Below are 25972 nucleotides of genomic sequence, written 5' to 3' on the forward strand. Positions count from 1 at the left end.
CAATCAGACTGCTGCCTTTTGGATCCTATTGTTCTAGGACCAATCAAACTGCTGCAGTTTGGATCCTATTCAACTCAGTACATAACACCGCCCATCTGGCTGGGTTGATCATTGTGGTTGCTCTTTTCTGAACCTTTTAAAAGTTCTACAGTATCCCTCTTGGGGTGCTGCCATCAGAACTGTACACACAGTATTATTCCAAGTGTGTTCATGCTGTTGGAGAAATTTAAAAGGACGTTCCTAGACTTGAGGTTACCGACACAGAAACCCAAAAGGAAAGGAAGCAGGCTTCAAGTGAAAAGATAGGCCTTTACTGAAATACAAATGTGAACAGGCTCAAAAATAAGGAGGCTGCTAAGAACCACATCCAAAGCCATGTTTTTTATACACTTCCAAACGCGTCATTTCATTTCACCGAAGGATCACACAGCAACCTTATGTCAAATAGTTGCAACCCACGCCACAGAGCCGTAAAGGGAAAGCTTGCTAATTATCCATCCTGCGGATCAAAACTGGGTTGCTATTTCCCCCTGTCCTGCTGCTCAGTTGGCAAGCGCAGCATGCTCGCCGCTTCTGCGATGGTCACACGGGGGAACGTTTCTAGCCGAAAGCAAGCCGTTTGCACAGCCGGCTTCTGGCCAGGATTTGCAAGCGAGCGCTTTAACCCTCCACCCCACCTCGCACCCCTCCTAAGTGGCATGCAAATAAATATCAGGGAAGAGAGGGAGAAAACCGCCCAGCGCGCAAATGTAAGCGCTGCTACTATTGGCCCGTGCAGAGGGCGGGGAGGACCGGTGTCATTTCGCCGCGTTGCATCACGCGCCCCCGGGCCTCGAGCAAAGGAGCCCGCCCCCTCCGAGGCAAATTTGGCCGGCAAAGGGAGAGAAGGAAGGAGGCTCGCTCGGCTCCGCGGCTTCGATTGGCTCCGGGAAGCGGGCTGGGCCCTGCCTCGATAGGGCAGGAGAGCTGTCACACTCCTCGCCGGATCGAGTTTCTCGCCTTTTACGCACGGCCATTGCGCGCAGGGAAATATTTGGAGAATTCGCCGGGGAGAAGCGTGTCGACTGCTGGTTGCCACTGCTTTTCCTCCTCCTCTTTGCACGGGTGGAGTGCTCTGGTCCAGCGGGAGAGGCAGGACCGGCCGCCTTGCTACGCATCTCCTCGAGGGCAAGCCTTGCCAGGTAACAAGAGAAAGCTCGCGCCTTCGCCAGTCGCTCGCTTGCTTCCCATTCAGCTTTCTTGCGTTGCTTGCGCTTCCCAGGAAGCTACGGGAGGCGGCTGGAAGATTGCAATTCTCCTCTGCCGCCGCCGCCTCCTCGCGTTGGCGCGCAGAAGGAACATTTCCAAGCCGCCGTTCGTCCCCTATTCTATGCATCTTTCCAGGGCCTCCCGCCGAGGCGTCCTCTTGGTGCTCAGTTTTTGGTGTGGACATGCCCTGCTAAGGAAGAGGATGGGTTTCCCCACTTCCCTTAATTTCTGGGTTTTGTTGCGCGCTCGGTTGACAGGTTTGGCTTGCAAGCCTCGACCCATTTTCTCCAGGGTTGTCCCAAATTGCATGTATGCAGATTACTCACCCTGCTTGCAGGCCGAATTTGAATACAGTACTTGCTTGTGGAAAAGAGTCTGGCTGAACAACACAGTATATCACAGGCAAATGTGATTAGGACTGTATCGCTCGACGGCTACAGATGCTGCCGCCTGAAAACGTGGAGCGTTCCTCGACGGTCCAGTTTAAAGTACCTTGGACGACCCTGTCAAGATCTGACTGAGGGCCGACCCAAGACTAATATTCTGTATCCTTCAGTTGCAAAAAATACAATTATTTTTAATTAGCGTTTTCAAGTGTTCAGGGCCCTTTTGAAGCACAGAGCTGTAAGGGACACCCAGGGTCATCCAGTCCAGCCCCCTTTCAATGCAGTTTCCACAACAACCCTGCGAGGTAAGTCAGCATTCTTATTACCCATAGATGGAGAGCTGAGGTCGAGAGAGTGCCTTTGCCTAAATTCACGCCGTAAATACATGGCAGGGGCAAAAGTTGAACCGGGTACCTCTTTAGCTACTATGATTCAGCGACTCCGGCTGCTGGTTTCCATGGCAGCCGATAGGCAGAGAGATACATTGCCTTTGAACCTGGACGTTCCATTTTAGTTGTCACGAGTAATAACTGTTTATAGATCCCCATAAATTTTATCTGCTCATTCCGCCGCCGCCCTCTCACCTGGCCACTAGTTTAAGTTCTTAACTGTAGCGGGTAGCTTCCCATTAGAGACATGTGATCCAGCCCCTCACCTTGCATTCCTCCTTCCTGATTATTATTTTGTAAAGACACATCATTTCCAGTTCGTTTGTTGCGCCTTTAAACCCGCAGGCCGCTCCGTTGCGCTTGCCTTAAAGCAAGAAAACGGGCTCGTGTTTCTTGCTGGCTTCTCTCCAGGGGAAACATATGTGGGTGGTTCCCCCCCTTTATTTTGCATATATATTTTTTAACAAGTATCCCCCACCCCCGCTCCGCCTGTAGTAGAATCGCACGAGGTGGAACTCGCGGCGGCCCTTCCCTCCGGGTCTCGCTCACAGTCGCGTTTCTCCTTAAGGCGATGTTTGGTGCACACGAGGGTGCCTGTTTCTAGAAGAATCGCATGGAAGGAAGCCGGTGGCGGCGGCAGCAGCAGCTTCCTCCAGCGATCTCGGCTGGCTGCGGTGCAAATGGCGCTTGCTTGCCAGGAACTCGAACAGGAAGGCGGGCTGGTGCAGACGGAGCTGCGCAACAGCGGCGGCGAATGTTGGAAACCGCCGGGTTCTAGAACGCGAGCCCGGGGAATTCCAATTTGGAACGTGGATTCAAATTTGGAACGCAGCTGAAGCCGCTGGACGAACGCCTGCTGTTCATCCCGCGGGGGGAAGGGAGGAGAGGCGTGGCTCGGCTTTCTCTCTCTCTCGCCTTCTCTCTTTACACGCAAGGAGGCGGTGTCTTCGCTCTGGTGGAAGAGAAAATTTTCCAACTTGCGTGACGCAACCGATACGCCCATGGTGCCCTCCTAGTGGTGCAGCAAAATAATAATAATTGCTAGCACATTTGCAAAACTAACCATGATCCAGGGGATGCGTTCAAATTGAATGGGGGACCGACCGCGTTTGAGATGCCTGCATTGGCCTCGATGACCCTCGGGGGTTTCTTCCGAGTCTGATTCCTTTTCCTATTCGTGAAAACAGAGACACCCCCCTGCGCTGACGTCAGGAGTTGTGCCCGCCTCAGTTAGGACCCCCTCTCCAATATCTCTCCCCGGAGACCTCTGGAGTTGCTCCTCCTTGTAGCCTATTAACCTGCTTTCTCCTAAATCTCAGTAGTGCGAAGGAGAAGTTGCTTCCATATGCCAAGCCCTGGGCAGCTTTGTGGACCCTGCTCAAAGGAAGAGGGCAGATAAATGGCCTGGGAGGGATGATAGTAGTGAAGCCATCCCTCTAAGGGAATGTATTGCCTGCCCCCCCATTACATTTTATTTAAGGGCCCACCAAAATCTGGAACGAGCTCTGAATCTTTGGTTGAGACCTTTTGTGTAGGGGATCCAAGCACTCAAAGTAATTTGCTGTGGGCGGGAAAGTGGATTTCTCCCTTTGTCCATTGCCATTCCAAAGTGTTCTAGATTGACCTTTGAGACCCTGCTTGAAAGTAGTATTAAGGTACGGGTAAAGGGACCCCTGACCATTAGGTCCAGTCGTGACCGACTCTGGGGTTGCGGCGCTCATCTTGCTTTATTGGCCGAGGGAGCCGGCGTACAGCTTCTGGGTCATGTGGCCAGCATGACTAAGCCACTTCTGGCAAACCAGAGCAGTGCACAGAAACGCTGTTTACCTTCCCGCCAGAGCGGTACCTATTTATCTACTTGCACTTTGACATGCTTTTGAACTGCTAGGTTGGCAGGAGCAGGGACTGAGCAACAGGAGCTCACCCCGTTGCGGGGATTCGAACCACCGACCTTCTGAACAGCAAGTCCTAGGCTCTGTGGTTTAACCCACAGCACCACCCGCATCCCTTTGAAAGTAGTATTAGGGAGGTTTTTTCTTCTATGTTGGCTCCATAACAGGTATGGTTGTTATCTTTTTGCCATTTAAGAAGACCTTGAGGATTCCCTGCTTCTCTCCCCCCCCCCACATTATTTTTAGTTGGTATTTATTTTAGTTGTTTGGTATTTAACTGCTACTTTTTAAATTCTTTGTTTTGCTGCATACTTTCCTGTGCTGATTTAATGTTTTATTGCTGCTATAACCTGCTTAGATGTCTTAGTGTGTTTTTTTCAAATTGCACTTTTATGGCTTGCGAATTGCCCTGCGGGTAAGTTTTGTGTTTTTATATCCTGCGAGTCACTTTGGTTAATCCCGAAAAGTGGCTTGTATAAGAATCTAAACAAATTAAAGTTTATGTCCAAATGCTCAAAGGCAGGCTTCCTCAAACTCGGCCCTCCAGATGTTTTTGGCCTACAACTCCCACAATCCCTAGCTAGCAGGACCTAGTGGTCAGGGATGATGGGAATTGTAGTCACAGAACATCTGGAGGGCCAAATTGGAGAAAGCCTGCTCAGAGGTCTCTTCTCTCCACCCTGCCCCATTTGATCCTTGCCAACAACTGGAAGGTAGGTTAGGCTGCAAGAGAGGAACCAATCAAAAGTCACTGAGTGAGCTGGAATGGGAATTTGAACCCAGGACATTCTGGGTTTCAGTTGGCATATTTCATAAAGTGTCAATAAGGTAGATTTGCCTTTAAATGCAAACTGAAGCAAATTCCTCCCGCCTTCTTAAGCGGATTGTAATCTCTTGTTGCCAGTTGGCATGGAATGCACCGATCCTACTGGTCCTATTGCAGGGCTGAGAAAATAAAGTACCCACGAGCCAGCATTAGATGTGTTAGTGACTGGTTCGTACAGGTTTGACTTTGAACACATACACCCATGCAAGCATCACATAGGCGATTGTGACTTGCCCAGCCCATAAACCCTGTGCAAGGCATCCTATTGAATCAAGACCCTGCAGCAGTGACAGCCAGGTAAATCCTTAGAAGTGCATGAGTTGCTCAGCTTTACATGCGAGTTATGTTCTTAACTTGGGGCTTAAAGCTGTAAATAGCTTGCAGGATTCAAATTATAGAGAGAGTCCGAAAGCCTTTGTAGCCTCTCTGTATTGGGTAACTATGCAGATTATGTGAAAAAAAAGAAACCTGTGTTTGTGCAGTCAGCTATGTCTTTAAACAGGTGATGGGGCAAGGGACTTCAAAGGGAAGTTATTTTGCACCTCCCCCTTCCCAGGAGTGCAGTTTTTCTTAGAGCAGTAATCCACACATTTATACACCCTGTAGTCCAGCCTTTTCTCAGCCTTGAGTCCCCCAGATGTTGTTGGACTACAACTCCCATCATCCCATCATGGTGACTGGGAGCAGCCGCCGAGAAAGACCTGCATTGGCTCCCAGTACGTTTCCGAGCACAGTTCAAAGTGTTGGTGCTGACCTTTAAAGCCTAAATGGCCCTAGCCCAGTATACATGAAGGAGCGTCTCCACCCCCATCATCCAGCCCAGACACTGAGGTCCAGCTCCGAGGGCCTTCTGGCAGTTCCCTCACTGCAAGAAGTGAGGTTACAGGGAACCAGGCAGAGGGCCTTCTCGGTAGTGGCACCTGCCCTGTGGAATGCCCTCCCATCAGATGTCAAAGAGATAAACAACTGCCTGACGTTTAGAAGACATCTGAAGGCAGCTTTGTTTAGGGAAGTTTTTAATGTTTGATGTTTTAGTCATAGTGTGTTTTTAATCTTGGTTGGAAGCCGCCCAGAGTGGCTGGGGAAGCCCAGCCAGATGGGCAGGGTACAAGCAATAACTACTTCTTCTTCTTCTTCTTCTTCTTCTTCTTCTTCTTCTTCTTCTTCTTCTTCTTCTTCTTCTCCTCCTCCTCCTCCTCCTCCTCCTCCTCCTCCTCCTCCTCCTCCTCCTCCTCCTCATCCCTAGCTAGCAGGACAGGCAGTCAGGGATGATGGGAGTTGCAGTCCTCCCAACATTTGGGGGCCCAGGATTGAGAAAAGCCTGCTCCTAGTCACTGTGAGAGGTTTTTGAAGCTTGGAGGGAGTGATTCAAATTTCCGCACTTTAGAAACCTTCCTGGTTTCAAAGAATTTACATAAGCAATGCCTTGTAGCCTTTGGCTGCACTCTGAAGCAAGGTCATTCCTCTATAATCTTCCCACCTCAGCTTGTGTGGGGGAAAAACTTCCGCTGAACCTGTTTTAACCCTTCAGGCACTGCTGGGTGTTTGCACACCTTTGCTGAAACATTCTTCTGAACAGTCGGTGGAAAATTCCGCCACCAGCAGCGAGCCAAAATCCCCAGAGGTAGGATCAGCTTCCTCTTGAAATAGGTCAGGATACTTAAAGGTATAATTGTGATTTTTCTGTATTGACTCTGATCACATTGGTGGGCTTCTGGGACTCAGTAAAACCTCCCCCTCCCCCCAGTAATACTCACTTTCTGCAGCTGTATGGTTGTTTGACTTATTTCCCCTCTGCTACTGATTCCTGTTCCTTGTGTCTTCCCTTCCTTTTGCTTGTTCCTAAGCAGCAGACGCGGGTAGCTCTGTGGGTTAAACCACAGAGCCTAGGACTTGCTGATCAGAAGGTTGGAGGTTTGAATCCCCGCGATGGGGTGAGCTCCCGTTGCTCGGTCCCTGCTCCTGCCAACCTAGCAGTTCGAAAGCATGTCAAAGTGCAAGTAGATAAATAGGTACGACTCCAGTGGGAAGGTAAACCGTGTTTCTGTGTGCTGCTCTGGTTCGCCAGAAGCGGCTTAGTCATGCTGGCCACATGACCCGGAAGCTGTCTGCGGACAAACGCCGGCTCCCTCGGCCCATAGAGCGAGATGAGTGCCGCAACCCCAGAGTCGGTCACGACTGGACCTAATGGTCAGGGGTCCCTTTACCTTCGAACAGCAGATAGGCAAATGTGCTCCTCTAGGAAGGCATAGCCCCCCCCCCCAATGAAAGTTCCTAAGATGGAGCAACTTCATTTTAAAATTAATATGTTTATATAGGCCACTTTTTCTTCCAGGGAGCCGATTCTTGTTGTTGGTGTTCCACAACATCTGGAGGGGTGGCAGGTTGTTTATCCCAACGTTGAAGGCGCCCTAGTGTCTGTATTGGGAATTATAGTGGCTGGGGGCGGGGGCAGTGGATGAATGACTGAGTTCATCTTTAGAATTTTCTCCAACTGGAAAACTACCTGTGAGACCAGCCCAGATGGGTGCACTACCTGAAGAGGCAGGACTTGGGGAAGAAGAAAGGTGCAGTTGCAACTCTTGGCTTCTCCTTGGGAACTCTAGTCTGGTGACCTGGTGCCATTACAGGTCCAGACCTTTATATAAATAAATGTTGGCACAGCAACAGCGCTGGCTCAGTTACCTCTTGCCCTGTATCCAATGGAGAACAGATCTCCATACTTACACCTGCAATCATTATGAGTGGGGAGGTTGAGGTTTCTATTACCTTTTCATTCCGCCCTTGTTCAGAGTAGCTGTTCTTTTCCTCACCCCATTTTATCCTTTCACTTACTAACGCTGTAATTTAGAAAGTGACCAGCCCCAGGACTACTTATCAAATTTCTGGGGGGAGGATTTGAATCCGGGTCTTCCTGAGGAGATGACACAGTGGGTTGTAGCATTCCTGAACTAGAAAACACAGGACACCTTTTTATTTATTTATTTAAGAAAAGGTGTGTGTTGGGGCTGAGGGTGGTATAACGTTGAGTTCTGAACTCGGATCCCTGTGTGAAATTATATTCTCTGAACCATACCGGCTATCTGAAATTGGAAGTCTTGACTGACTGCCGCTAGTAGCCAGTGAAGCGGTAGAGTTCAAGGTGTTGTCGTTAGTATATAAAGCCTTTACCAACTTGAGCTCATTCTGTGGAACTTTGAATTCTACAAGTGTTAATTTTGAAGTGGTAAGGAGTCATTCTCTTTGCCTGGCAGCACTGTACTTTTGAAACTCCTGCCTATTGACATGAAGCAAGCTCCATCTCTGCATTTTACTAGATGCCTGCTGAAAATATTCTGTTTCAGCTGGCCTATCCAGAAACATAATCTGGTTCAAAGAATCATATGGAAGTGACCACTAGGGTCATCTCGACCAGCCCCCTGCAATGCAGGAATCTTTTACCCAGTGTGGGGCTTGAACCCATGACCTCAAGTCTACCAGCTGAGCAATTCCAGCAGTCAATATGGTTTTGTTGTTTTTAAATGAGTTTAATACAGTGGACGCTCGGTTTGCGAACGTGATCCGTGCGGGATGCACGTTCGCAACCCGCAGCATTCGCAACCCACAGTGGCGCGTCTGCGCAGGTTGCGATTTGGCCTTCTGCGCATGCGCGACCGCCAAAACCTGGAAGGAACCCGTTCTGGTACTTCCGGGTTTTGGTGGGTTCGTAACCCGAAAAAACGCAACCTGAAGCGTCTGTAACCCAAGGTATGACTGTAGTCTTTAGACATTTTAAACAAGTTGTAAGTGTATTCTTGATTGTATTTTTTTAAATCACAGATGTGTTTGCTGCCCTGGGCTCCTTTGCGAAGGAAAGGCAGGATATACATTTAATTAGAAAATTAAGTAAATAAACATAACATCGACCTGTCTTATTCTAACTATAGGTTCAATGTTGTTGACGCGGACGGAGCCTTATTTCAGTGTAAATTCTGGGCGTTTGCAGTCTGATTTCTTTTGGGTGAATGCGAGTTAAACATCAATGAGAAGGAAAAGTGCTCAGCTGTGACCGGTTCATGCATTTGACTATCAAAACTCAAAAGAGCAAACATGCATTTCATTAGCTGGGAGTTGACATTTGATAGGGTACACGGAAATGAGTTCCCTTTGCTTTCATTCAGCTTTGATTGAAAAGAAAGGAAAGACATGTCTGGCACGCAGGAGTCTTAAAACTGGGTTGCTGAGTCACGGGACCCACCTGGTCCAGCAAGAAAACTGCTAGCACATTTGCGAAACCAAGTAGGGTCCAGTGCTGTTTCAAGTTGGATAGGGGGCTGTGTGTTGAGATTGGGATCGTACTAATGACCCCCAGGCAATGCACATTCCCCCGGCTGCTAATATGTCCCAACTCCATAGAAAACATCAACGCAAGCTTTCTTTTTTGTTTCCCCTCCCTAGACCAGATCTCTTTATTTTGGTGATATTCCGAGACCCGCTTCCCACGGTTCTCTTCTCCGCCCCAACACCCGCGGATCCCAAGTTATGTCCACTGCTCTAATTAATCTGGTTAGAAACGGAGGCCACCAGGTGAGGAGGAGAGCGCTGCTGACATCGCGCCTGTTGCAAGACGACAAGCGGGCGTCTGCTATCTGCCCCAGCTCCACCAGCATACGCCGAACGTCTCGCTTTGACTTGGACGGCAGCGGCCGCCCGGCCACGTGGGACTCCTTCGGGATCTGGGACAACCGCATCGATGAGCCCATCCTCCTCCCACCAAGCATAAAATATGGGAAGCCCATCCCCAAAGTCAGCCTGTCCAAGGTGGGCTGCGCCAGCCACATTGGGAAGCGGAAGGAAAACGAAGACCGCTTTGATTACGCCCAGCTGACCGACGAGGTCCTGTATTTTGCCGTCTACGATGGGCACGGTGGGGTGGCAGTGGCGGACTTCTGCCATAAGCACATGCAGGGATTCATCCAGTGAGTACATGAATTATCCTTGGGTTTTTTTTTAATTATAGTGGGGTGGAGGATATTGCACAGTTGAGTAGGAGAAACATCTTGATGTGTATAAGCTAGGCACCCAAGGGCACCTTAAACCGAGAACGGGGCCTTCTCTGTAGTGGCTCCCCGTCTGTGGAATGCTCTCCCCAGGGAAGTTCGCCTGGCGCCTTCATTATACACCTTTAGGCGCCAGGCAAAACCGTTCCTTTTTAACCAGGCCTTTGGTTGATCTGATTTACATCATAGGCCCTTTTAAAATATGGCTCTTTTTGGGGGGGGTGTTATTGGGTTATTTTTCTTTTGATTATGTATTTTGTGGTTTTATATCTTGATTTTATTCTGTGAATCGCCCTGAGACCCCCCGGGTATAGGGCAGTATATAAATTCAAATAATAAAAAATAATAATAATGAACCACGGTTATAGTCTCCACAACAGAATGTCTTCACCAGGCAGGTTGGATGAGATGACACTCAGAGTTCCTTCCAAATCTGATTCTGGTGGGATCGGTTATCTGGGGTCTGAGGGTGTGTGAGTTTTTGTAGTAAGTAAGTAAATTAAGTAAGTAAAAAAAATATATGTATACCCCACCCTCCCTGGCTAAGACCGGGCTCAGGGCGGCTAACATCAAATATCAAATGCATTAAAACAAAATCAAACAATTGATTAAAATGCAGCTTAAAAATTAGAATCAGGATAAAATTAAATGACTGCCCATGAATTACAACCATAGGGGTTGGGAACCTCAAGTATTCATCAGGGCCAGCTATCCATGTTGGTCCCACATGAGCCGATAAGAGAGCCAAAGAAGTAACTTACAGGGTCCCATAGATGGGGGGGGGGGGTCAAAGACCAGGCAGAACAGCTCCGTCTTGCAGGCCCTGCGGAAGGATGTCAAGTCCCGCAGGGCCCTGGTCTCCTGCAATAGAGTGTTCCACCAGGCTGGGTCCAAAGCCAAAAAGGTCTTGGCCCTTGTTGAGGCCAGTTTAACCTCCTTGAGGCATGGGACCTCCAAGATATTATTATTTGAGGACCATAAGGTCCTCCGTGGGGCATACCAGGAGAGGTAGTCCTGTAAGTACGAGGGTCCTGGGCCATATAGGGCTTTAAAGGTTAAAAGAATGGTTCTCAACCTGTGGGTCCCCAGATGTTGTTGGACTACAACTCCCATCACCCCTCGCTAGCAAGGCCAGAGCTCAGGGATGATGGGAGTTGTAGTCCAACAACATCTGGGGACCCACAGGTTGAGAACCGCTGGGTTAAAACCTTGTAGGAGGTCTTTAGACAAAGGCTGGACAGCTATCTACTAGGGTGGTCTAGCTCTGGATTTCCTCCAGTGAGCAGACAGTAGAGCTATTTATTTATATATATTGATTAAACATATACTCTCCCCTTCATCCAAGGGTCACAGGGCAGTTAACAGCATAAAAACACAAAAATATACACAACATAAAAGCAAACGAAGTCATAGGCTAGATGGCCTATGACAGCCTTCACCAATCTGCTGTCCTCATATAAACAGAGGAAGCTGCCTTATACATTGGTCTGTGTAGCTCTGCATCATTCCACTGGCTAGCAGTGGCCCTCCAGGGTTTCAGGTATACCTGTCTCTCCCAGCCCTACCTGGTGATGCCAGCGATTCATCCTGGGACCTGCCCCCATAGGCCTTCCAGCTCTGCTGAAGGAAGCTGTCCCAAACGTCTGAAGGACAGCTGATTGGTGAAAGCTGGTGTGCGAGATTCCCTCCAGTTGTATATGACGACACCAATCGCCTACCCATGAGAAGGCCAGGGGGATGATATTGGTGCTTTTGCAACTCCCGCCACTTTTATCTCAGTAGCTGATGTTAGAGGGTTTCTTGGGTTGGAGCTTTTGCACTGCCTTCCTTGGGGATAATTTCAAGACTCTCCCTTCCTTGTTTTTTTCCAGAGGCTTTCTCACTGAGGAGCAGAACATGGAGTTGGTATTGATGAAAGCGTTTTTAGAAATAGACAAAGCGTACGCCAGGCATGCTCAGTTGTCCGCGGATGGTAAGTAAGAAGCTTGTTTCCGTTCAGCCGTAAAAGAAAGACAGGAGAAAAAGAAATTCATGTGGAAACCACTGTTTTTTTTCTATTGAAAGTTAAGGCTAGCAGTTGTAGAGAGAAAACGCCAAGTGAAATATAGGAGGACTTGCTAAAATCCTGTTTTTACAAGGTTAGCATGGCTTCATAAGCCTGTGCTGCTTAAAATAATGTTAAAAGAAATAATTTGAAATGTTACCGTCAAGCAGATTTGTACACAGCTGATTTTAAGTTTTGAAAAGGTACATTGAGCTGTTGAGCTAAAATGATGGGGGTCTGGAAGGTTGCAATGTACAAAAAAGTCTTTCCATTCGTTGCCACTGGATAAAAAATCTCTGTGTTGATGCACTGACCTCCACTTAACAGAGGTAATGTTGGCTAATGTCATTGGCATGGACTAAGCAATTTAAGGCTAGGCTATAGTCTTACTTAAAAGCAAGGGCCATTGATCTCCAGTACCTTCACATAAAAGCGGTTGGACTGATGGGGTGCCAATTCTGTGTTAAATGCAAGGTGCTATCCAACTTACTCAGGTTTTTAAATTAAGTGGAGACAGGCCTGCAATGTTGTTGGCCTCATGTTATGGCTCAGGCTGTAGATAACTTGATGAAAAGAAGCACACACGCCAATGCGCTTTTCTATCACCTTTTGATAACTGTCCCAAACACAACATCTAGCTTGATGGTAGAACACATTTTTACATGAAGCAGACCCTGGCTCTTCCCATTAGGATGGGGAAGACTCCTGTCTGATACCCTGGAGAGAGACTGCCGGCTTATAAGAAAATATTAAGATCAACCTTAGGTCTGATGTTCCAATACAGCTTCATAAGTTCATCCTTGGTGGCTCTTTGCATCTTGCTTTCTTATAAAATATAACATGCCTGCCAGCCCAATGCCTAATCTCGTTCTCTTGCTAATGTATTGTTTAGTTTTACGTGGATTAATTATTATTGCTCACCAAATTAAATAGATACTTCTTGATGCAAAAATATATTAAATGACAGCAATTTTTGTCTCATGTATATCACTATAAGCAATCTTAATGAAAGCATTTGTTTAGCTTAGTATCCTTCTTGGATGGAGGACATATTGCATAGCCAGCAAGGACACTTCTACAGATCTAGCCTACAATTCTGCCCATATTCTGTTGAGACTAAGCCCTTTGAACCCAATGTGACTTGCTTATGAGAAAGTATGCTTGGGATTGGGCCGCATGGTTACGATCATAGAATTGTAGAGTTGGAAGGGATACTGAGGCCAACCCCTTGCAATGCAGGAATCTCAACACGTGGTCTCTCATCCAGTTTGAAACCATACCGGACCCTGCTTAGCTTTGCAAATGTACTAGCAGTTTTATTGCTGCCTATACATCAGTGATGGTGAACCTCTGGCCCACGGGGCCTAATTACACCTCGCAAGCAGTTTTGTTCAAACTATGCCTACCTGCCCCACACAATCAGAAATTTAAAATATGTTCCTGGGCCGTGAATTTACAGATGCTTTATTAGACTTGTAGTTAATGCACTATTTGGGTAGTCTCAGAGTCTTGTTTTATAATGTTGATTTAGTAATGACAGTATAGTTACTAATAAAAAAAAAAAAGGTGTGGTGTAATTTTTGTTTCCTCGTCTTAAGAAGTTGCCAATCAAAACCATGATTTTTAAATTCATTAACATGTTAACCTGCAACACTGAAGAAGTGAAAGAGCTGCAGAAACATGCCTGTTTTTATGTTCAGATTTGTAATTGTGACACCAAACTTGGATGCATTTGCTACATTTATATACCAGGCCGTTGCTCTGAAGTGAACAGGAATTATGCCTTGTATGTGTCCTGCTCACCCTAGTGTGGCTGTGCAACTAAATTCCCAGGGAATTGTACTTATAGTCTACTGGAGATGGTCTTTTAATGTTAAAATTGGTTGGAGCACAGTAGCCACAGTGCCCTTTAAAGTATACATCTTTGCCTAATGCAAATGGTTGGGACTTTTGGACAAATAACAGCTAGGCAAATGTATAAGTGGGTTTTACTCAGTTAAAAACTAGAAGCCAAAAAACTTCCCAAAAAACAACCCACCCCAGTATTTCCCCCCTCCCCGGAGATTGATTATATTTGCCCAGGACAGATGTGCACAGTGCAACTAATAAAACTGCTTATTTGGCTAGGCTCCTTTGGGGATTTTATAAAATGTTCCTTTAAAATGCCTTTTTAGAACTGTGCAATTCCAAACTTCATAATCCCTAGCCGAGTGTTTGAACAGCAGGAGGTGTGCAGATGGATTGGCTTAATAACCAAGCCATGGTTGCTATCAGAGACGGATGCGTAATAAAATTGGGTGCAATAATATACCCCCATAACATTTCTAAGGAGAGCCCTTGAGTTAAGAGGGAATGCTTCGCTCTCTTTTGCAGCTCTGATCATCCCAAGTGTTGCAGGTTTCCTCTCTTTACTTTGAGCAAAATTCCTGGGTGAATTTCCTATTTGCCTCTGTGTACATGTTATTTATGGCAGACACTGTACCTGACCAACAGCTCTAGAATTGGAGGCCCGGGACTCTATGCTGGGCTTCAGTGGAAAGAGAGATCTGTGGTCCCAGGTGAAGGAGTCTGGCGGGTTCCTAGCCGGGACCAACGGAAAGTTCCCACAACCACTTTGTCACATTAGTTGTGACGACATGCTCTAAAAGGTGCCCAGTGAGTGTTAAGATACCTCTTGAAAGATTTTAGATGATAATATTTCTGTAGTAATATAATTTCTGTAGCTTTCTAGGAAGCAAACAAATTTTTGTTTTGTTTTAAAATAAGTTAATTAACTTGTGTTCTGAGCCAATGTGTTTTTATGCTGCTAGATACCTTTGGAATAAATGGTGGCAAACTGCTAGTGACTTTATGAATAGTGTGATTCCTTGATTTTGGAACTGCAATACCGCTTGTGGAACAAATCCCCCTATTTGCATTTTTTCCCTTTTTACATTCTCTCATCATTCCAGTGAAACTTGGAAAGGACTCCTGTACAAACTTCAGTTGATATGAATGCATTGCCCAGCTTGTGGCAATTTAGGCAGAGGTGGGCAACCTGTGGCTGTCAGTGATGTCGGACTCAAATTCTTGTTCATCCCAGGAAAAATGGCTAATGGTCAGGCATGATGGGAGTTGTGGTCTGGCATCATCTGATCCTAATGGTCCTTCCCATTATATACATTATACTTTTAAAGCACATTCAAAACAGGTTCTTTCCCTCAAAGAATTCTGGGTACTGTAGTTTTCCACGCGCAGAGTTAGTTCCCAGCAACCCTTGACAAACCACAGTGCCCAGAATTCTTTGAGGGAACGAATATGCTTTGAAAGTATGGTGTGTACACAGCTTAGTCCACTCATTGTTTTGATCACTGTCCTCTGGGCAGTTCGTCAACATCCGCCTTAAAATGTGGTACCCACAACTGGGCATGGTACTCCTGGAAGCAAAGCTTAGGAACAAAAAAACATAGGGCTTCCCACAAAGTTTTACTATTCATTTAGGAAGTGGAAGAGAACGTTAAACTGAGGGCTGTGTTATTTCTTAGTGCTGAGTAGCTCAGGCTTTTAGGATCTACCTATCCAACAGGATAAGAGGTCAATTACTTTAACTCCTTTTGCAGAGGCTATCTAGGAATTACTGTGCGCTCACTCCTGAGTGCTTTCAGTTATGACCCTGGGATTCGCTGCAACACCCTCAGACATTGGGTGTGTGCATACACACAAATCTCAGTGTGGTATTTGGAGAAGGGCTGTAGATTGCTCACCCCAAAAAGCCATGTTGTCAGGCTCTTAACACTGTGCAAGAGGAGCAAAGCTGTGCCTCTTTTCTGGTTTTGGGTGGCAAGATCACGCCAGCCTCTTACTACGGGGTTTCAGAGAATGCATTGCCTTTTAGAGCAGTGATGCTAACGTAATGTTTGGTTACAGATGCACATCCCAAAATGTGCAACTTACCTTTCCTTAATTTTATGGGCGTAAAAATAAAATAAAATAAAATAAAATAGCAATGTCTGATAATTCCCATCCCAAACGAAGTCCGAAACTACCCTGGCGTTTGTGCTTTCCAAGGGCGGAAAAACAAACCCATTGATTCAATATGTCCTGCCACTGTACATTTGTATCTGATGTCTCAGGGTTCATTATGGGATGGGTGCTCTCATTCATGAGGTTTTTCACCTGACGTCATTGCCATCAGACAGCTGCCAGCCCAGCCTGCATCCCCCTCCCCAAAAAAACCTTTAATCTGGATTCGGCCTTTTTCAAGGAAATCCAACAAGTTAAAGAAAAAAGGCCTATTGCAAACATCCCCCCTGAACTCGGTGACCCATTTGTCATATTAAACCCCCATCTAGAAGCACCCATAATAGTCTCTTCCTGAAGTGGCGCTGCAGTTCGAAAAGCAAGGAATTGAATTGGGACGAGGGAGGTGGGGGAACTAGAGGTGGCCTTCAAAATTTAGAGGGGAGTTGAGAAAGAAGGCAAAAACTAGCTCAACCTTTTACGCCTTGCTGTGCTTTATTCATATTGCTACTTAAAACAGGTATCTTACGAGCAATGCTAAAAAGTGTGGTTTGCCCCTCTCCATTTCATGTGTAGTGCTTCTCCTTATTTAAGCACCAGGTGTGCAGGAATATTATGCAGGTGGACCTAGAAGTAAGACGCACACCCAAGTCCATGAGGTGTACTTCCAAAACACAAATAATACCAGGCTGAATGTGCTGTAATGTCATGGCCACATTCAGCTTTCTGGGGTTGGAGGGTTGGACTTAAGGCGTGAGACCAGGGACTTGGCTATACAGCTGCAAATGCAACATTTTAAGTGCATTTTACTTGCATTATACAAATTTTACACTACATGGTGATGGTGAGCTTATGGCAAATTCAATATATTTTTCAAATTTTTTAAAAAAGCATTTTTATATGTGTCTAGATTCTGCCCAGGGCTCAAATCCCCACTCATCTATTAAGCTCCCTGGGTGACCTCAGGCCAGTCACTCACTTTCAGCCTGACTTACCTCACAGGGTTCTTGTGGGGAGGAAGAGAAGCCACGTATATCACCTTGAACTCTTTAGAGGAAAGGTGGGATATGAGTGCAAGAAAACAAATACATTTCCTAATGATACAAAACATCCAAGAAGAGATGGGAGGAAGGGGGGAAATTATTCCATCAAAAATTGTTGGGCAACCTTACAAAGGCAGTTTTCAACAGCCGGTCAGCGAGCTCTTTGCAGTAAGAATACCTGTTTTAATTCATGACAGTATTGCCTAGTTTAGATTCCTCTTCTGTTGCTGTCCTTTTGTTTTCCTATCTATAACGTCTCTATTCTGTGTTGCTTCCACTTCACAACAAGGCTTGATGCATTTGTTTCCCCCCCGCCCCTCAGGTGTTCAGTTCGCCTTTATTATTTTTTATTTTACTTTATAATGCATGCCGCCCTTTCATCCGTAGATCTCAGGGTGGTTCACAACAAAGAAATACAGTATAGAAACACTTTAAGTTTGTGATAAAAACAAGAACAAAAATACACAAACTGGTAGCTCTCCTCTCCCCCTTATTAAAAGATTGCCGTAGATTCTCTTGGCATTTCAGTTCAGGGGCAAAAATAGGCATAACTCAGGACCTGGCACCAGTGTTAGGAATTCAGGTCTATAAGTTGGGCACCATATGGGTCCATAAACCAGGGTCACACGCACCCAGCGGAATGAATGGCTGCCATTTTGGGACCAGGAGGCTTGAAAGCCCTATTTTTCAGTACGACTTTTTGGTTGCTGAAATTCATTCTGATAAAACAGAACAGATAGTGGCAGATAGCCAGGTGCGAAATTTTGAATGCCTGATCCCCTTCCCTCACCTTCCCTGAAAGGCTTCTCATACCTTTCATAACTGGCTTAGTTCTCCTGCATCTGTACCCAAAAATGAAGCTGATCCAGCACCAAGCAGCTTTGCTACTGAGCACCCAGGAGTAAGGAAGAAGACTTTCCCACTCCTGCAGCACCCGTAAAGCACATGCCAGTTTAATTAAACTACTTCAGAAAGCTACTGTGTAAGGGCATTTGTTTAAGGCTGTGTAAAGGTAAAGGGACCCCTGGCCATTAGGTCCAGTCGTGACCGACTCTGGGGTTGCGGCTCTCATCTCGCTTTATTGGCCGAGGGAGCCGGCGTACAGCTTCCGGGTCATGCGGCCAGCATGACTAAGCCGCTTCTGGCGAACCAGAGCAGCACACGGAAACGCCGTTTACCTTCCCACCGGAGCGGTACCTATTTATCTACTTGCACTTCGTGCTTTCGAACTGCTAGGTTGGCAGGAGCAGGGACCGAGCAACGGGAACTCACCCCGTCACAGGGATTCGAAGCGCCAACCTTCTGATTGGCAAGCCCTAGTCTCTGTGGTTTAACCCACAGCGCCACCCACGTCCCTTTTAAGGCTCTGTTTTACCAGTTCGAGAATAGATGAGAACTCACCACAGACTTCACCCAGCCCAAGCACCAACATGCCACATTTTCTCCCCACTGCATGGAGTCTTGTTGTCAAAACATTACTGCATTGTTTGCATGCCCCCACGTTGCTTGTTTCCTGTCTTTGTAGCTTTAGCTATACAGCAGTGACTCTTTACGGGTGGTTAAAGTTTTTTAAGTTGAGTGGCAGCTTCGTGCGTGGTGCTCAGGCCTTGACCGCCTCTCCTTGCATGACGTTTTGTAGCCACCTTGCTGAACGCCGGGACCACAGCGACAGTGGCCTTGTTGCGCGATGGGATCGAGTTGGTTGTGGCCAGTGTTGGAGACAGCCGTGCCCTTCTGTGTCGCAAGGGGAAAGCCATGAAACTGACCATCGACCACACTCCGGAAAGGAAGGATGAGAAGGAAAGGTACTTCGCCGGAAACCTTGGGCTGGAGTTGTTGTTTTTTTTGGGGGGGGATGTAAAATTTGTATCCCTTGCAAAGACTGCTAAGGAATGAACACGAGCGGCTGTGGGCAAATAATAATAATAATAATTTATTATTTGTACCCCGCCCATCTGGCTGGGTTTCCCCAGCCACTCTGGGCGGCATCCACAAAGACCAAAAATACACTAAGCTCTTTCACAGCAAAGCTGTGGTTGGCGTCGCTTGCAAAAATTGGTCGTGCTAATTGCTTGGATATGTACGACCATAATGAACGTTCCATCCTCTCTTCCTTTCCTACTTTGTGTGTTTGCGCATGCGAAGAATCAAGAAAACCGGTGGTTTCATAGTCTGGAACAGCCTGGGACAGCCCCACGTAAATGGCAGGCTTGCAATGACCCGCAGCATAGGAGATTTGGACCTTAAGAAATACGGTGTCATAGCGGAACCAGAGACAAAACGGGTTCAGGTAAGAGGCTGAGCATCTTCCTTTTCTACACGCTGACCTCATTTTCTTGTAAAGATGGCACAGCACTAAATAGCTGGCACTGCTACCATTCCTTAGAAGTGTTTCCCACTATCACTGCTCTTTCAGACTGTGGTACCCAGGCAGACCCTGCTATGGCCTGGTCTATACAGTATTTGGAACTGGAGGGGGGCGTGGTGGTTTCCTGCCTAATTTATTTTTTTCAACAAAGCATTTGTGCATTGGATAGCATACAGAATGTGTGTGTCAATAAAGCCACTTTTGCAGAGTTGCCAAGTGCCAGGGAGATGCATTTTTGGATATTTAGCTATGCATCACGGAATCTTTTCTTCCCTTGAGGCCTAGCTGGCCTTGAGAGGGATGTGGGAGAGCCACTACTGATGTCTGTTCCTGGCCAGTATTACTCACTTTCCCTTATAGGGTTAATGAGGGTGAGCCAGAGAGAGAGAGAAAAAGATTGGAATGCTACCTATGTTAAAAATATTTGCCCTCCCTCTAATGGTTAACTTGGCAGGTGAGGGCCAGCAGGATTGTAGCGTAACTGGGGCCGCTGAGAAGGAAACTCAAAATTTTGCAGTAGTACAGTGGTACCTCAGGTTACAGACGCTTCAGGTTACAGACTCCGCTAACCCAGAAATAGTACCTCGGGTTAAGAACTTTGCTTCAGGATGAGAACAGAAATCGCGTGGTGGCAGCAGGAGGCCCCATTAGCTAAAGTGGTACCTCAGGTTCAGAACAACTTCAGGTTAAGAACGGACCTCCAGAACAAATTAAGTTCTTAACCCAAGGTACCACTGTATAAAAAATATACTAGATACCCCATCCCAAAACAAAATAGCCCCATGAAGACTGAACATGGTTGGCCACAGAATGCAAAGTGTTATTTTTTTGGGGGGAGGGGTAATATAAAACTAGAGGGAAGGGTAATGAAATTGAGGTTCATGGAAAGAGGGGGCTGATGGAACCCTGAAAAGGACCATGCTGCACTGCAACACTTTGTTGCAGCTCTCACTTGTGGAATAGGTATGTTTACATTTGTATCACTACTGAAATCTGGGCATTTGGTATACTTTTGTTTGTGTGGTGTGTCATTTCAGTTGCACCATGCGAGCGACAGCTTCCTGGTCCTTACCACAGACGGCATCAACTTCATGGTGAACAGCCAAGAAATCTGTGACTTTGTTAGCCAGTGTCACGATCCCACGGAAGCGGCTCACCTTGTAACTGAGCAGGTAGGCGTTTCTGCCTTTCCAACACAGAAAACCACCACCACCATCCAGTTTTGAGCAAAGCCAGTTAAGTCCGCTTGATTGTTTTGGGGTGGAACAACCTCCTACAAACCAGTGATGAGACAAGCACAGTTTGTTAAAAGTATATGGCGGTTGTGTTCCTGCAAGGAAAATTTTCCCATTAGATTTTATTGTCCTCAACAGCTAATTGGAAGTTGCTGGTGTAGCTCAGATACATCACTTTCCTTTCTGTTGTGCCCTTGCTCAAGGACAGCAGGAACCCATATTCTTGTTTCACTGTCAGATATAAAGAGTTGCTTTTGGAAAGCAAATGCTGAAAAAGTCAACAGAACTGCTGCTGCAACTGTTTACCTGCTGGGAACTGTTCTCAAACCGAGAAGATACTAATTTAGAACAATGCAGGCAGTCAATGGATGTATTTTCTACCATATCTAGTCAGCTGGAATCCAAAAAATAAATCCATACACGACTGTCCTCGTTGTTTTATTTCCCCCCAAAATCTGAAGATCACTGTTCCCCACATTTATTGATAGCGTAACTTAGGAGTAACTGATGTGGGGCTACCTTGGATGCTGTTGGACTCCAGGGCCCATCAGCCCTAGCCAGCATTGCCAATGGTCAGAAGTTGTAGGAACTGCAGCTGTGTCAACCTAGTGGCATCCAGATGATGATGAACAAAATTGTATTATTATTTTTTACCATTATGATGATTGTTATTAAACAGTATCCACCCCATGTTAAAACTTCTGTGGGCTATTCTCTCTCCTCCCACACCACCCTGTGAGGCTATTGCCCCATGTTGAAATTCACAGACTTCTAAAAAGGTCCAACATGCAGAAATGTGCAGTGGGTGAAATTTGTGGGTAGCTTTATCAATCCGTTCCTGTTTATTAATAGTCACAGACTTCAGTTTCCAGAAAGTATGTACTGATAACAAGATTAGGTTCAGATCCTGATTTTAGTAGTTTGTAAAACAGACCACCTCAGCGCAAGGTACTTTATGGATTGCCCAGTTTGACTGATCCATCTAAGTCCCTTTTATTTCTCTCCTGCTCGTCATTCACAATTGGGAAATGTGTGTATATATGCATACATTTCCTCTTTTGACAGAAGTGGATAAAATTTGAAGGCGGGGTAAGCCCTCCAGTGTAGGCAAAGTCTGCCAAATCACAGGCAATGATGTCCAATTGCTTTTGCGCCTTTGGGAGGTGCTTGGAATGGGAGGCTATAATGTAGCCACAATTTTGGGGGTGGGACTTCCCTTGAATTTGAATTATCTGGGGAATACATTAGATGCTTGTTGACACCAGTTCCCATCAGCCTCAGGCAACATGGCCCACGATTGGGGTGATGGGAATTGTATTCCAGCAACATTGGGCAAATCACAGTTTCCCCCCATCCCTGATAGGGTAGGATGGTAGGATTTCAAAACTCCAGATTACCTACATCAATCTTGTAGTTGAAAGAATACAGCCAAACAGGGTGAAGGGCTAAAGCTTTGTGCCTTTTGCAATCTCTCCTTCAGGCCATACAGTATGGAACGGAAGATAACAGCACTGCCATTGTCGTGCCGTTTGGAGCCTGGGGCAAATACAAGAACTCTGAGGTCAACTTCTCATTCAGCCGGAGCTTTGCCTCGAGCGGGAGATGGGCCTGAGTTGCTGCTGCTACGAGGAGATGTGGACTGGACTGTCCTGTAGGAGGCCTCGCAAGGCAGAGAGCAGATCTGTAGATAGTTGCGCCCATCTCTCTCTCTCCCAGCACCTTGTGCTTTCTGCCTGGGTAGAAAACCATCGTTAACTTGATGTTGCCTCTTTAACAAACACGTCTGCTACTGCTTAATCTCAGAGCTAGCGATTTTTGCCCCCTCCGTCCAACGTAGATACTTCTGTCTGGTTCTTTGGCACAGACAAGATGCTGGCTCTTTGCACCTGGGTGACACACCCTCTCAAGGGGTTTTTAACCAAGTGTTTCTTATGCACAGCGTATGTTTTTAGAGGATGAGAGAGAGAGAGCGAAGAGGCCAAAGGGGCTCTCTTAATTTGCACAGTGCGAAAGGGAGCAAGCGCACAAGGAGAGAAAAGGTTGGTATTTCATCTCTCACAAGTCTTTCCTTCCCTATTTGAACAGAAGTAAGAGAAAGCCAGGAGATTCGGAGGCAGTGTGGCTGGCTGTGCTTGGCTTTGCTCAGCCTGCTGGCACCAGGTTAACCACCAAAGCTGACTGGTTTTGGTTAGTCCAGTTCTGGAGAGAAAGGGATCTTGGTCTCGGGGCTAAGACTCCGTGCAGTGGAAGTCAAACAGCAAATATCAGCTGTGTGTATGTGTGTAATGTCCTGTCCTTAAGTCCAATTTCTCATAAGCAGAATGTGGCTTTTACACTTGGGCTGAAGCCCATGTCTATTCCTCTGTCTGTGGGTTTATAATTGGAGAACCACGCCATGTCCCTCAAGGCAGAAGTGGACACAACACTAACAGGGATTGTGGCAATCGTCACATTTCTTCCGAAAGGCGGAAGCAATGTAGGTTTTCTGTATTTATTTGTTTTTTCTTTAAATATACCAATACTAAGAAACTCCCCCCCCCCTTTTTAAAAAATACTGCTTTTCAGGAGCTAAACTCTTTCAAAGAACATCTTGTTCTTCAGTTCCTTTTTAGATGTTGCTTCTCTTTCAGAGCCACTGAAAAATGCTGTCTGAGACGCACAGAGTTAACTTGGATGGGGACATGTTGCCCAGTGGGTATTCAGTGTTCAATTGCACAACGGTTGAAGTTCCTAAGGGATTTCTCTTCCTCCCAAGTTAGCAAGAAGTTGAGGGTACGCTTTGGAAGGGAGATTTTTGTAAGGGAACGGGTAGGGTTATATTTGGACTTGCTGCTCGTCTTAATCAGAATTTCACTTTAGAAGCAAAAGGTTTAAATGAGGTAAGTAGAGTTTCTCCAGGAAATTCTACACTCCCCCACTTCAAATGTAACACGGGGGGGGGGGGGGAGGGACCAAGGGAACAATCAGCATTCCTTGGCAGGACTTCAATAGGTTTCATGTAATCGAGGCCAAGGATATGATCCAGAGTGTTGTGCCACAGAGACCATTCACACCTCTAGATCATGGGTAGCCAACATGGCAGCTGCAGGTATTGTGGACTGCAGATCCCATAGTCCTGAAAATTGGCCATGCTGGCTGGGACTGCTGGAAGATGGAGCCCCAGAACACCTGGTATATACTGCTATATATTGTCGGTACTAGAGGCTGTCCACAATAGTTCTTCATTTCTGACGTAGATACTTTGAACATAAATACTTGGAATTGAAAATGACCACCCCAAAGCAGTAAGAGTTGTTTCACAGCGGGATGTTCTCCCCGGAAAGGTGGTGGATTCTCCTTCATTGAAGGTTTTCAAGCAGAGGTTGTATGGGCCTTCAGACATGGGTGCTTTAGTTGAGATTCCTGCACTGCAGGGGTTTGGACTATAGATGACCCACAAGGCCCCTTCCAACTCTACAATTCTGTGATTCTATGAAAACCCAGAATTAAGCCGCTATAAAGTTAACCTGGCACTGAGGTGTAGCAGTGCTGAGCTCTTTTAGCTGAACCCTGATCGCAATGTGAACCCGTGGACTTGCTGCTTGATGCCAGTACTATAATTAGAGCCACACCTTTTGCATAAATCATTCCAGTTTCACTTCTGCACAGCTTTGGCCATGTACCTGTTGAAAACCACAAAGTACTTTGGAAACGGTGCCCCGGGTCCTGTTCTGGTGTTATCTTGTGTGTATTCTACATGTTTGTATATATGATATATAGAGAGAAATGATATATCTACTTTATAAGTAAAAGAATATGTTTAAAAATATTTGCATCCAGTGCTGTTTCGCTTAGTCCCTGCAACGGCACATATGAAAACGGTTTCCCTCTTTGCTACTTCCCAGATTGTTGGGACAAATCATAAAATTCAACAAATGAACAAAGCAGAAGACCCAGTAGATCAGATCATTCTCTAATCAGTTTTTGCATAAGGTCCATCTGTGTAATAGTGTCTATTCCACCTGTCTGTTCATAAGGTGCAAACAATCCACATGAAAGGTTGTTAGAGTTCCACAGAATCCTTTCGCAGAGTCTATAGACAAGGATTTCCAGAATATTGACCTGGTTTCGCCGTCCTGGGCTTCATCAATAGTTAAAGCTCTAAGTAATACAAATAAAGAACACAGCCGGTTACGTCTTGTGTGTTTATTGATGATTCACTAATGTGTACCGGCATGTCATGGAATAAATGCAACAGTCTCATTTCCCAAACTGCTTGCGCAGAAATAACCACCAGTGGCTACCTGCAGAGAGGCATTGACCATGCTGTATGCAAACCGCGCCCCAGGCCTTGTTTTTGTTGGCTGAAAATGCCTTTTCTTTCATTGTGTGCCGGGAGAACTTTGCCTGTATTTTGCACAGAACCTGGAGCTTTGGTATGCGAATGGGTGGTTGATTTGGTTACAAGGGATTTGATCAAACTAAATGTTGGCAGTGGGGAGCAAACTTAAAGTATTCAACCAAACTGAATTAATAGGTGCTAGTTTTTAGGGTGGGTGAGTGGGTTTCTGAGACTGGGGATGGGGGAAGTTCAGTTGCTTTTGATATTACTAAACCATAGATCCTTTTATCACGTTGCTGAATGTACTGGAGAGAGGGAGACCCTCTCCTGGGGTGTCAAAGTTGGGAGGTTGCAGTGCCTCCCCAAAAGCGAGATGACAATGTAAGGAAATTCCTGGATATGTAGAGTGTGACTTGGCAGCTTCATGCACCATAACTGACTTGTTGGAAGGACTGAAGTGCACTTGTGTAAATTGTGTTGCGTACTTTTTGCCTTGGTGAGAATGTAGATATTTGAATGTTGATTGTTCAGGTTCTGGGGGTGGGCATGCAGACTTGTTGGGTGGTCCAAATGTCTGCCGAAGGCAACACCACGGTCTGCTAGCACGTATGTTTAAAACAACAACAGCAGTGTGTACGATTATTAAAGTTTCTTAATGGTCGCTGTGATTGGATGTGGACATTTCTATTGTGGATTCTGTGGCCCAGCTGCTGCATCATTTTAAACAGTTGCTTTGTTTAAAAAAAATTATGTGGAAGCAGGTTGGAGATGGAAGAGTATTTTAATAAACAGCTTGCTCCTAAGGGGATTTGTCTCCTTTCGTTTTTTTCACTTGCATGTCCTTTGATTCGAATTACAAGGAATGGTAGGATTATTATTTTTTTGTATTTTTTTGATTTTCCATCATACAATTTAATTAAAAGAAGAGAAATAATACACAACAGAAAAGAAACATTAAATCATTATACATTAAATCATTATACAATATCCAAAAAGGAAAAAACATAAACAAAATAAAATAAACCCACCACCCTCTTTAACTTCCCTCCATTGCTACTCGTCTTCTCGAAAATCAATTTTACCCTTATCATTGCATTCTGATTGTTTTTATTTTGTCTATATACATACATATGTCATTGATAATTTATTGTTTTGATGCATTTACATTATTAATCTAAGCAT

General features: G+C 45.9%; 1 protein-coding gene across 4 annotated transcripts; it reads left to right on the top strand.

Moving 5' to 3' along the window:
- Positions 1-739: 739 nt before the first annotated feature.
- On the top strand, positions 740-24275 carry PPM1K (protein phosphatase, Mg2+/Mn2+ dependent 1K). Of its 4 annotated transcripts, XM_083571615.1 has the most exons (8): positions 5021-5038; positions 6273-6407; positions 9179-9699; positions 11652-11752; positions 18506-18671; positions 19012-19156; positions 20272-20406; positions 21950-24275. In XM_083571615.1, the coding sequence occupies exons 3-8, from the start codon at positions 9263-9265 to the stop codon at positions 22079-22081; spliced, it is 1116 nt and encodes a 371-aa protein (XP_083427741.1). In that variant the 5' UTR covers positions 5021-5038; positions 6273-6407; positions 9179-9262; the 3' UTR covers positions 22082-24275. The 4 variants fall into 4 exon arrangements, with proteins under 4 accessions (XP_083427739.1, XP_083427740.1, XP_083427741.1 ...); XM_083571613.1 differs by lacking the exons at positions 5021-5038; positions 6273-6407 and adding an exon at positions 740-1181; XM_083571614.1 differs by lacking the exon at positions 6273-6407 and having other exon boundaries at positions 4962-5038.
- The last annotated feature ends 1697 nt before the right edge of the window (positions 24276-25972 follow it).

Source organism: Podarcis filfolensis (genome assembly GCF_964270895.1).
Source record: "Podarcis filfolensis genome assembly, chromosome: 9".
Lineage (NCBI taxonomy): Eukaryota > Metazoa > Chordata > Lepidosauria > Squamata > Lacertidae > Podarcis > Podarcis filfolensis.